Raw genomic sequence first — 13,200 nt, forward strand, 5'->3', positions numbered from 1 at the left:
TTCTATGATTCATATTACTGCTTACAAGGAAAGACACAGCTCTGTTTGCATGGGTCACTGCATCAACCCCTAGAAAGGAGAGAAAACCCAGCCACTGAATTCCTGCTCCATGATTGCAGTCATGGGATTGTTGTCTATCACATGACGGTATAGGTTTTGACTCCACAGAGTGGGAAGTGACGGAGACAGGATGTTTGTGTTACTGTGTTCCGTGAAGTGGGACTATTGTCCTTTGTTTGGTTTTGGTTTTGCTGTCTGATGCTAGAGAAAAAGGGACCCATGTTGCAGTGCTCTGTGCGTGTTTATATGTAAATAAAGTAGATCAGCCAAAATGCTGAGTTGCTGAGGTCTGTTACGCATGATGCGCAAACTCTGTGGATCCCTAAGTGTGCCGGTGTCTGTTGGCATCAGTCGCTGTGATGTTCAGGCTGAAGAAAGCTTTTGAAGCTCCCGAACAATCGACCAGGAGGGAGAGAACATGCCAGTCAGGCATATATCTCTGCCAGGGTCCTACTCGAGTGTAGGCTGAGCTAGAAAGGAGAGAAAATCCAGCCACCACCTCCTCATTTATTTCTTATACTTTTTCCTTTGTACTTGTATTTGCTCTTCTCCCAAGGCGTTTGAGGAATACAACGGACAAAATTAACGTGAACTAATAATCCTTGAAAATAATTATGATAATGTTTCCTGTACTGAAATCTAACACATCTTTGCAGGTCTCTGCATACTTTGATTACAACGGACTTATTAGTATTATTACTATAAAATGTTCACAGCCTTGAATTATCAGGCCAGAACACAATAGCTAGGAAGGTATGTGACTCACAGCTTGATGAATTCCAGTCTTCACTTGTTCACTCAACACACCTTCAAATACAAAGGAATCTCCAAATCTTTCTGCCTGAGAAGAAGAAAGGGGGGGGGGGAGAGAAGAAGAGGCAACTCTAAGTCAATTGGATTTGCATGCTTGCAGCACCAGTGTTTTCATTTCCAAAATGCCAAAAGAAGAAAGCATCAAGTCAGACAATTAAGCGCACAATGGCCTTTACTTAATCCTCCCTAACAGCAATTCAGAGTTTGTTGTTAAAGGAAGTAATACGCCATGCGGCAGACTCACAGGGAGATGACAAGATCACTCTGCTCAAGGTCATGATCGTTCCTAAAGCTATTTTTCTCCCTCATAGACTACGAAATAAACCCTACCCAGTGAACTAAACTGTGGTCTCAACCTCCCTTTAAATCCATCTCAGCCAAAAGAAGGGAGCTTAACACCACAGAAGTTGGCACTGATACACCCAGGAACTTCCTAAAGCCATTGTTAAGATATAAAGTGACTCAGACCCCGAGATCTTCTTCTGAGGCCCTTCTTTGTATGTCTCCTCCACAAGAGGCCTGAAGGCTGGCAACATGAGAACGGGCCTTTTCTGTGGTGGCTTCCTGCTCCTTGAACACTCTCCCCAGGGAGGCTTGGCCCTGGCACTTTTGTACCAGGCAAAAACATTCCTCTTCTCTTAGGCCTTTGGCTAATTAAACAATCTATGGCCTTTTAAACTGTGTGGAGGGAGGGTATTGTTTTTATTTATTACTATGGTATGCATTTTTGTGTTTTTCTGTTGTAAACTACCCTGTGGTCCTTAAATGAAGGTCAGTATAGAAATAATAGGAAATAATAGTATAATAATAAAAAAAAAAACAACAACTGTTGGTTCTGATTAGAAGAGCAGATGGCAGCTGCAGCAAACATTTCTACTTCCATTGATTGGGAATACTATTTTATAATATTTCAGATTCAATTATTATTATTATTTAGAAGTTTATTTTTAAAAGCTGAAATGAAACTTGAGGGATACAATCATGCTCATATCAGAGATATTATTAAGTAAGGGAGAAGCTGAAAGAAAGCAGCTTGATCAGAAGCATCTAATGAACTTGTCATTAAGGTGGGATTTGAAGACCAGCAAATCCATGGGAAATGGTTCACTATGCAAAAACATTTTATATTATTATTATTAAGTAGAGTGCATCTTCTCAGGGCAGGACCAGAAGTCAGCGGCTATCACGTATACTTGTGGCGCCAGAAAATCAGTCAAGCAAGCAATCCTGGAAATGGCGAGAAAGAGCTGGAAAGTCCTCAAGGCTCATGAGGAGTCTCTCCTCAGAGCCTGGAAAGAACGTCAGTGAGCCAAAAGTCCAGAAATAAGTATTTGAAAGGCTTTTTAAAAAGAACCTATGGGCTCCCAAAATGGCGCATGGGACCTCTCACTGCTGCAGCGCTACCCTGCTCAAACTGTATTGCAGCAGGATCAGAAGGGCTGTTCCCTGCCCTTTCTGGTGATCTGGAGGCAAAGGTACAGTATAAAAGAAAAAAGTTATTTCTGATGCCTCTTAAATTGCCCTAGTTCCTTGCTCTGACGAGGCTCCCCATTTCCACACATTTTGCTTATGTGCACAGGGGCCCGGAACGTAACCCCCTCTTAAGTGGGAAGTCGCCTGTATTATATTATTTATTTTATTTTATCTTAATCCATCACATATGAAAGTTACTGTTTTCCTGCAACGTTGCTGTGAAAAAGCCCCCCCCCCCCAAACATTTCTGTTCCCTACCTCTGTGAGGTAGCCAGTGGCATTCACAAACTTCTCAAATTCTGCATTGCTGACTTCATAGCGATCCATGAAGAAATGGTCAATGTAGACTCTCCTGGCGGGTGACTCTCCATCTTGTTGTATAGCAGGCTCATCAGTTCCCATCGTGAAAACTCCGGCTGGAATAGAGGCCATCTGCAAAATGAAGGAGGCTGTTTCAGGAAAGTACATATCAGCAAAGCTCCTCATTTTCCTTCCATGCTGGATGTGGAAAGAAGCAATTGCTGTACTTGTATGGTCGCCGGTGTGCCACTGACCAACAACTTTACACTGAGGTCATATTGGGTAATCGTCAATGTTAGTGCTTCTCACAGTAGACCCATTGAAATCAATGGATTTAAGTTACTTAAAGGGGCTGGGGGAGCTTCAGGTTGTTGATAGTGGGATATCTGAAGCTTTACTGTATTACACAGGCAAAACAGAGTGGGGTGGGGAATCAGTAGACACTGAATGCAAAAGAGGTAAATGACAATGGGGGTATATATAAAGGTGTGCTTCAAAGAAGACTGAGATGAAGTTTGAAGAACAAATGAAGACAAAATAATACAGACTATCCTGACTGCAGGGAGGCAGAAAGTCTATTTCTGAATAACATTTGGATGCCATCTTGAATCAAGATGGTAACTAGACCTTTCAAAACAGCACTAATATATTGTAAGGTTTATTGTAAGTCTCAAGCAATAAGGCTGTCAGTGAACAAAAACTGCAGTCTATATTCAAATAAACCTCCAAACTGTTGTGCTCTAAGACTGGATCATCTTTTTATTTTCTATTTCTTTCTTTATCCCTCCTGTGCCTGGACACAACCACCTAGCAGGCAAAAATCCAACAGGTAGAACATTTCCCAACACAGAGATTTAGCTCCATTAGATTTCTTTATAATCAAGCCAAACACAAAATGGGCACGAAAGTTAGCAGCGCACCCAGAACTGGGAAGTTCCCTAAAGAAAAAGAGACACCCATGCTTTCAACAGAATTCTGTTTATTTCCTAAGCTTGGGCTGGATTTAATATTAGCAATACCTCCTGCATCTCTCAAGCACAGCAGTTGCCTAAATGCCTTGTGATCATCATCAACAGAACCCATCAGCTGAGGAGTTCTGTGTTCTGTCTTCCTTGGTTTATTGCTTGGCGGGGCGCAATTATTTGTGTGTGCGAGTTTCTTTTGATCTAAATAAAATGCAAGACGATGACGAAGGTATGAACTGCAGCTCTGCCTATCTTCCCATTTGTTGCTGACTCACTACTGCTAAGGTAGCTGTTCCAAGTTGGCTCAGAAATCACAGATTAATAGCTCACCCCTCGGTTATCTCTGGAGCACACACAAGAACAGGAGCATTTCAAAAATTAAAGGCAGAAGAACAAAAACTCTTCTTTTATGCTTCAGCGACTGAATCATCCCACAATGACGTATGCAGGCAGATTCTCGCCCGTCAATGCACAGTTTAAAACAAAAACAACAGCCTCTCAATATTGCCCTTGAAGCTAAATTTCAGCGTACCTTTAATTATGTACCTGCGTGGATTATTTTCAGCCTTAGCTGTAAAGGAAATATAGCTCTTAAGGTGCATGCTCTTCATTTCAAAGAATCACAGGACTGTAGAGCTGGAAGGTACACCTAGTCCAAACCCTTGCAAGGCAAGAATCTCTACTAAAGAATCCATAACAAATGGCCAACCAACCTCTGCTTAAAAACCTCCAAGAAAGGCGTGTCGACAACATCCCAAGGGAGTCCAATTTGTATTGCTTTTTAACATCAGTGTTGGTTTTCAGTCTCCGGCAGAATTCAAACTTGTTTATGTTATATAGAGGGGTGAGGGATCTGCTTGCAGGCCAGATATGGCCCACCTGGCCTCTCCCCCTTGGTTTGCCAGGTCCCCAAATGTCATCCACCTGTCACACATCTGGCATTATAGTGATGTCAGGTGAGGGGGGCAGGTAAGATCAGCTGCTTGTGTAGCACACATACCCATTTTGCTTCTGCCATCACATGAGTGGGTCAACTAGCCATGAAGCATAGTACGACAGCTGAACCTCAGACCAGGTTTTGTTTTGCTCCAATGAAATATGGTCGCTGGGCGGCCTGAAATCATGGCTTGCTGTTGAATCCATGGTTGCAGCTTGTTAAGGATGGAATAGATCACGGGCCCTGGATTCAGACGTTACACTGAGATAAACTGCTTATGGTTTGTTTACTTGCTCGTGCAGAGCAGAAACGCTGTTCACAGCTTCTGAACAGCGTGGTGCAATAACACACTTTACGGCCCAGAGCAGGGGTAGCCAATGCGTCGTCTCACTGTTGTTTGACTCCAGTATACCTGAAGGAGCGTCTCCACCCCCATCATTTAGCCCGGACACTGAGGTCCAGCATCAAGCACCTTCCGGCGGTTATCTCACTGCGAGAAGTAAGATTACAGGGAACCAGGCAGAGAGCCTTCTAGGTAGTGGCACCCATCTGTGGAACGCCCTCTCATCAGATGTCAAGGACATAAACAACTATCTGACTTTTAAAAGGCATCTGAAGGCAGCCCTGTTTAGGGAAGTTTTTAATGTTTGGTGTTGTATCGCTTTATTATTATTAATATTCTGTTGGGTACCATCCAGAGTGGCTGGGAAAACCCAGCCAGATGGGCGGGGTATTAATAATAATAATAATCATCATCATCATCATCGTTCCCAGCAAAACCAATGATCAGGTATAATGAGAACCATGATCTAACAACATCACAAAATTAACCCTGTCTTAGGGTTAACATGTGAATATATGTCTATATAAATCATTAGAGATGCATTCTGGACATTTCACTGATCATCCTTCCCCTCCCCTCCCCAGCCTTATGTCATTACAACGTGTCAACTGTTGAATGCCTGCTGAAAATTTTTCTATTCCAGCAGGCCTATGCAGATGATTATGAGTAATCCCCCACAATGGCTTACTGATTTGTTTTTATTTTTTTTCCATTTTAACTTGTTTTTAACTTTTCATGTTTTTCACTTATGGTTTTATACTGCTGTGATATATTTTTATGACACAGTGGTATATAAATACTTTTTTATAAATAAATGAATTTTATAAGAATTGTAAAGGGGGCGGATACTTGGGAATGAATGACTGCAGGATGCCAATTTATCGGCATGCCATTCAGCCATTTCCAAGGCAGCCACCAATCATTCTGAGGCTGGAAAACCATACAAGAGTCCAATTTTTAGCAGGCGCAGAAAGAGAAGTTTCTTTTATAAAAGCTTCGGGTGCAGGGGCCGTGCCAACAATATTTATTTATTTATCGTAAGAATTTATATACCACCTTTCATTCTAAACCACAAACTAAACATCCACAAAAATTTGGATGACACATGATATAGACCTACAAGTGTTACTAATGAATTAGCATACTTAAGATATTCTACTTGCATGTAAAACACAACAGCTGGGGCAAGCACAGTTTGGGAATGGTTTTTTTCTTTCTTTCTTGGAAGGCAGTATACAAATTGATTAAATAAATAAGTTGGAAGACCAAGTTTCTAAATTTTGCAGGGAAGTTCCTTGAGTGCACATGTTTTCTCGCTTCAGAAATTCAACCTCCAACACGAGGAATGGTCAGAGCTCTGCACGCTTGTCTCCAAACTGACTATAGGTTTAACATGTGATTTATACTGTAAACTGCCATGTGAGTGAGTGAATGAATGAATAAATAAATAAATGTGAGGAGGGTGCCTGAGGAGAGCAATCATGGAAGCCAAATATGAGGGAACAGCAACCATACCACAAAGATAAGTTACTAGAATAAGCTCCAGTTCAAAATTTCAGACACATTCCAAGACACAGGATAAAAAACTGGAAGTGTTATCAGCACAGAAGCAAAACATGCAAGCATGCAGTTTCATATATTAGCCCTTCGCAGAAGAACTTGGAGTCTTTAAACTTCTTAATGGTGAAATTATTTTCCTTTTAGGTTGTCCTTGGCATTCTAAGGTTTGCTGCCAATGTCTGAAAGAGCTAGAATGAACGGAAAGATCGCTTTTTATTTTATAGGCTCTGACTTTTATTTGTTTTCCTATCAAACAAACAATAGTTGTGCTCAATGTATTAGCCAACATGCAAATATGTAATGTACAAATGGGGAGGCGGTGTAGGGGAGGATTATGTTCACAAATCATATTTTCCTCAGTAAAAATGAGTTTTAGGAGTTGAGACATCCAATTAATTAATATCCTCCTGGCACAATGCCACAATGTGCTGAGTTTGCAAAGCTCTTTGCAAATGGAAAATTGCTTTTGCTCAAGCCAAAGTTGTTCTAAAGTCACGAGGAAAGGTTAGCGAGATAAATAATGGTAGCTCAAAGACACAACAGTGCTTTTAGTTCACCCTCCATTCACCTCATAGTGCACTCCTTTAAAAATAGGGTAATCCAATAGACAGTGACTTGTCTAAGTCACACAGTAAAAGGCCACGAGGAGATTTGAACCTGCGTCTCCCACAACCAAGACACAACATGGGGAGCCAACGCAATGTATCTCACAAAGTGACCCTGGACCAAGTACTATCTTCACAGGGTTTTTCACAAGGATAAAACTTGAGGAGAAGAGGATGGACAAAACCATGTATGCTGCCTCAAGCTCCTTAGAGGAAAAGCAGGATAGAAATGCAATATATGAATAAACAAAACACTCTGATCACAGCACCACACTGACTTAAAATGTTGTTTCTATCCAGTATTATGTAACATAAAAACACCCTTGAGTATTATTATGAAGTATACTTGTGTACTTTGTTGCGTCTTTAATAAGGAATCAGCTACATATTTCCCTAAACCAGGGACTACAACTCCCATCATCCCTAGCTATTGGCCATGTCAACTGGGCTTCATGGGAGTTGCAGTCCAACATCCTCCGGAGGGCTACAGGTTCCCCATTCCTCCCCTAAGCAAATATGTGGTGGCAAGGCCTCCTGCACTTGCTGCAGCTACAGTACCACCTCAGGTTACATACGCTTCAGGCTACAGACTCCGCTAACCCAGAAATAGTGCTTCAGGTTAAGAACTTTGCTTCAGGATGAGAACAGAAATTGTGCTCCGGCGGCGCGGCAGCAGCAGAAGGCCCCATTAGCTAAAGTAGTGCTTCAGGTTAAGAACGGACCTCTAGAATGAATTAAGTACTTAACCCGAGGTACCACTGTATATGGGGTGGGTATGAGTGGCCCCAGCTCCTTAGCTTCGCGATTTATAGAAGTTTCTGGCGTCACCTACTCAGAATATGAAAACTTCTAGGTCCCAGGAACAGCAGCAAAGATAGCTGTACTCACCATACTCTATTGGGAAAAGGAAGACCAGAGAGAGATTCCCGGCCATCAGTTCTGCTCTAGTCATTTCCAGACAATGAATGGTAAAACGTTGAGAGATGAAGACTGGCTGCTCCTGCAGTCCTGGACCACTAGCACTTATTGCTGTAACTTAGAATTATGGAACAACCAACAACTGAGACTGCAAGTTCAGTATGAGAGGTTGTGTGCAGTTCTGGGAAGAATTTATCAAAATGCTGCTGTGCAACAAAAGAAACAGCCAGGGGCATTCAGCAAAGAGTAATGACATGAAGGGGCATGCTTGTAAAGTGCTTGCCACAAAGCCGCTCAAATTAATCAGGACAGAATTGGCAGAGCTGAGCAAAGCATCAAATATACTGCCCAATTACACAATTCATCCTCTTGCATGGCGTCAACCCCCCGATTCTAATAACTCCAGCAGCACACAAGATCCATCTACCAGTAGCTTTGCAGATCCAATTCCTATTCAGCAAAAGGCATTGACAGGCACACGCAACATTCTGTATCGCATCACCCAAAACAGTCCTCCATTCTGCACCAGAGCCCTGCCAGAACAGGCGCTTGCTCCTTCAGCAGAGCAAAGGCAGCAGCTGGGCTTTTGCTGACAACCTGAGATTGCTGGTTTGCTGATCAAGTGTCTTTTCACTGTGTCAACTCTGTACTTCAATTTGAAAAAAGTTTTCAGTACATTCAGAAACACACCCCACTATCTGTATCCGAGATATTAGGACAGCACATGAGTATGAGCTGTCCTAAAATCTCGGATACAGAAGATAACAAAATCTAGAAAGTTCATGGAGTGCCTGGGTTTTATTTTGCTTACCACTAAAATTAACCACTAGAAACGCTGACTGCACAATTCCATGCCATCTTTCCTGAAGATAATTTGCAAACCACTTAAACCAGACCACAGTGTGGTTTATAAGGTCTTTCAAGCTAGTAACTTTGCAGTTGCTTCAAATTAGTTCTATTGATTTTACAGAAGCATGACATTGGAAATGACCTGATAGGTAGTAGGAAGAAGGGCTTTGCCCTATACCGGGGGCCCTAAGCTGTGGTCCACCAATGGTCCACAAACTTCATTCAGCTGGTCCACAGCTTGTCTGTGGATTTCTGGTTAAAGATGGGAGATGGCGCACAAACCATATTAAATGTTCATGGAATTCAAACTGTAATACAATAAAATATAAAGGTATATAAATATACCGGGACGCGGGTGGCGCTGTGGTCTAAACCACTGAGCCTCTTGGGCTTGCCAATCATAAGGTGAGCAGTTCGAATCCATGCGACAGGGTGAGCTCCCATTGCTTTGTCCCAGCTCCTGCTAACCTAGCATTCGAAAGCAAACCAATGCAAGTAGATTAATAGGTACAGTACTGCTGCATTAGGAAAGTAAACAGCGTTTCTGTGCACTGTGGCACTCAATATGGTGTTCTGGTGTTCTGTGCACCATGACCCAGAAAAGCTGTCTGCGGACAAACACTGGCTACCTCAGCCTGAAAGCGGAGATGAGTGCCACACCCCATAGTCAAATTCAACTGGATTTTCTGTCCAGGGGTCCTTTACCTTTACAATAATAAATAAAATAAAATACCTTTACAATAAGAAATAAAAGAAGCAAGAAAATACTATTAAAAATCATATAGCATCTCGCATAGTGCATTACAATTGCCACCACAGGCAGAAAAACCATTGCATGGTCTGCCAAGACCCTTAGCAATTATTGGGATGGGGAGCATCTTCAAGAAGCACTACCAAACTGTTCTTGAAACCCTTTAAGGAAATAGATTCCAAAGCCCTACTTAAGTTTCTTCACTTGAATTGCTCTTCCTTAAGTAAATTCAGAACTGCTGCGCATTGTATTCTCCTCAGTAATGCAAAGATGAGCAATTGTAAGGTAATAAGGCAAGCACTTATACCTCTTCTTCCTGGAAGCCTTTTAAGTATTTGAAGGCTCTGCAAATAAGATGCAGAGTGAACCCTGCAATTTATGAACGTATTGTACATGTGTGCTATGTAATACATTCTGCCGCTAGCAGAAATTGCCCACCAGCTCCTAGATAACTACCCACTGCCAATACTGCAGTTGGCACACGCCCTCCCAAAGACACCTACTATATGCAAAAAGCAGCTGCAGGCTAGAAGACTGATTATATAATATAGTAAGAAGGTATCTTCAAATTGCCAGAAGCCCCAAGAATAGGGCAGCCACTGACTTAAAGGTATGGTTCCTATCTTGATTTAGTGGTCTTAGGAAGCACTTCAATGACTTCAACCATGGAGACTTGGGAAAAGCTAGGGCACCACACCTATCCAGATGCCACGTTCAGACATCATGAGGAGACATCAATGTCCGGACTCTATCTTTGCCAATGTTGTGTGAACGAGTCCTGGGATTCAATTTCACTTCTTTTGCAACCATATGGTCTTCTAGAAACTTGCTTAAAATCATACCCACAAAATACAATCATGCCAATAACCTTAGATTTACCATGCTCCTTCCAGAATCCTAAAAGAAAGCTGGAAATCTAATTACCTTACAACCAACCCAAAAAAGACTGGCAGAACTGTACAAGCATTCTCAGAAGTGAGTTCTATTTAGCACTGACAGTGGTCATCCCATGCCCAGTCATGCCACGTCTTCCCATTAAAATTAACAACACAATCATATATCTTTTCATTGGGATAGACCCTTTATCAAGCTGCACTTAGTACCATGCAACCAGACCTTTATTCTACTAGACAGTTCGAAATTCAGTGGTCAAGAAAGCAACAGCATCAAACTCTAGGGTAGCTGTGTGCAGATCTGAAGACAGTTTCATATCTTATGTGTGGGCTAACATATTTTTAAGGATCTGAGCATTCCAACACTGGACTGCATGCATGTTCTGCCTGAATGAAGGAATCCCATTTGCAATCCTCAGTTTCAGAGTCCTGGACTCTGCATTCATCATCTGAGGCCCTTCTTCCTGTGCCTCCTCCACATGAGGTCTGGAGGATGGCAACACAACAACAGGCCTTTTCTGCAATGGCTCCCTGTTTGTGGAATGCTCTCCCCAGGGAGGTTTGTCTGGCGCCTTCATTATATATATTTTAGGCTCCAGGTGAAAACGTTCCTCTTCAACCAGGCCTTGGACTGATTGATAATCTACAGCCTTTTAAAGGTGTCTGTGGGAAGGGGAGTATTATTTTATTGTTTTTGCTTTAATTATTTACTTGTGTTTTTATGTTGTGTTTTATTCTGTGAACCACCCCAAGATCATGTGATGAAGAGTGTATATAAATTTAATTAATAAATAAAATAAATAATACCCATTGAGGGCTGAGAAAGTGATTTGCCTGAGATCTTTGAATGCCATCACATTAATGGTGCTCCTGTTTCAAATCAATGAGTTGTTAGGCATTATTACTATTATTGTAAGTATTATAAGGCCTGATTAAAGAGAAATGTTTTCATCTAGTGCCTAAAGATATGTAATGAAGGTGCCAGACAAGCCTGCCTGAGGGAGAGAATTGCACAAGTGGGGAGCCACTGAAGAAAAGGCCCATTTTTATATTTCCACCCTTTGGACCTCTTGTGGAGAAGGCACATAAAGAAGGGCCTCAGATGATGATCACCGGTTCTGGTTGGTTCATCTGGAGAGTAGTGGCAGTCCTTGAGGTATTGCAGTCCTGAGCCATTAAAGGCTTTATAGGTCAAAAACAGCATTTTGAATTGGGCTCAGAAATTAACTGACAGCCAGTGCAGTTGGGCAGGCATGGCTATACCCAACAATGAACAGGAGAATCTAAATTCCAGACCAGATCAAATCTGTGAAGCAATCAAGCTCCTAGGATCCTCATGAGCTGCGAAAAAGAACTTGTACAAATCATTCCATTTCTGCTTTCTGAGGTATAGAATGGTGATATTATTGATAGAAATAACAAAAAGTCCACAAGATGTGGGTGTTGTCACAGGAGAAAAAGATACTTAAGTTTATTAATGAGAAAATGTGGCCTCTTCACAACAAACTAAAGAAAGGTAGCTGGTGAAATGGTATTTTGATCAACCCAGCTCTCATGTGATACGTTAGCTGAAGAGGAAAACCTATGGCTACCTCCACAATAAGGGCTTATCCACATTTCTGTTTGCCCCATGCCTAGAGAGCATAGGTCCAAGAGGTTTTCCACTCATCGTGCTTTCTAGGCACAGGTCTGAGTGATTTTGCCTTTGCCCAGCCACTTCCCTAGAGCTCCTCAGTCAGCCTGGCAGGCAGGAAGAGATGATGCAAATTGTAGCCCTAATTATCTGGATGACACCAGGCTGAGAAAGGCCAGTGGATTTTTTCCGGGGGGTACTCAAGGGTACACACAGAGGAAGGCTATAATATGCCTTAGACTTATAAGCACACAGCCACACTTGTTCACACAGCACTTTTAAGGATACCTCCTGGGTAACCTTGCCTGAGGTCCTATTAGGATCATATTGTAGAGTTGGAAAGGACTCTGATTGGGTCATGTAGCCCAACCTCCTGCAATGTAGGAATCTCAGTTAGATCATACATGACAGATGGCCATCCAGTCACCAAGGAAGCCCACCACCTCTTCTGAACAGTCAGAAAGTTGTTCCGTGGTACTCTCCTTTCTTACAGCTTGAAGCCATTGGTTCGGATCAAATGCCATCCGCAGAGTCCACTGGAACAAGTTCACCAAACTTCGCCGTGCTCCTAATCTGGTCTCTGCGGTGCCGCCATCTGTACCGCCCCCTTCTTCTCCCCACAGCTATCCTTCGACCGCTTTCGCTTGACCCACCTACCTGCCTGCCCTCCTCTTTCGATTGCGGGCTTTCCGGCCCGCCTCTTGGCTGATGGGCGACATTCGCCTCCAGGGAATACTTCCTCGCGGCTGCTTCTTCGCCGCTCGCCCGGTTGGCACTGCTGCAGCCACAAGTGCCTTGGCCTCCCTCCAAGCACACGGCGGCGCGGAGCCACACAGCCCAGCAAGCGAGAGCGAACCAAAGCGGCCTGCGCCCGGGCGCAGCCATGTTGACTGGGACGTCACGTGAAGCCAAAGCGGTCAGCTGACTTCTCTCGGCGTCTCTTTCGCCCTCCTCCTCCTCCTCCTCTGCCTTCCCTCTGAAACTTTAAGCATCTTTCTTCGGGATCACGGATTCCAAGGGAACTGGCTCCCCACGGTTTTCGTCTCCCGCGGCAAATGATTGGGGCGGGGGGGGGGGGAGAAAAGTAAAAGAAAGGGCTG

The 13,200-nt window shown here is 43.0% G+C and overlaps 1 protein-coding gene across 2 annotated transcripts in view; it reads right to left on the reverse strand.

Annotated features, from left to right (window-relative positions):
* Positions 1 to 13,025, reverse strand: part of SUMF1 (sulfatase modifying factor 1) — a 63,376-nt gene extending 50,351 nt beyond the window's left edge. Inside the window, exons 1-3 of one of the 2 annotated variants that reach the window (XM_083426427.1) lie at positions 12,758 to 13,021; positions 2,605 to 2,778; positions 827 to 901 (exon numbers count right to left, since the gene is read on the reverse strand). In XM_083426427.1, coding sequence (XP_083282553.1) covers positions 827 to 901; positions 2,605 to 2,778; positions 12,758 to 12,985 — 477 coding nt within the window. In that variant the 5' untranslated portion in view covers positions 12,986 to 13,021. Of the gene's footprint in view, positions 1 to 826; positions 902 to 2,604; positions 2,779 to 12,757 lie in introns of both variants that reach the window. The other variant, XM_083426428.1, reaches the window with a different exon arrangement.
* Positions 13,026 to 13,200: the final 175 nt, after the last annotated feature.

The sequence above is a fragment of the Podarcis tiliguerta genome, assembly GCF_965153285.1.
Source record: "Podarcis tiliguerta genome assembly, chromosome: 2".
Lineage (NCBI taxonomy): Eukaryota > Metazoa > Chordata > Lepidosauria > Squamata > Lacertidae > Podarcis > Podarcis tiliguerta.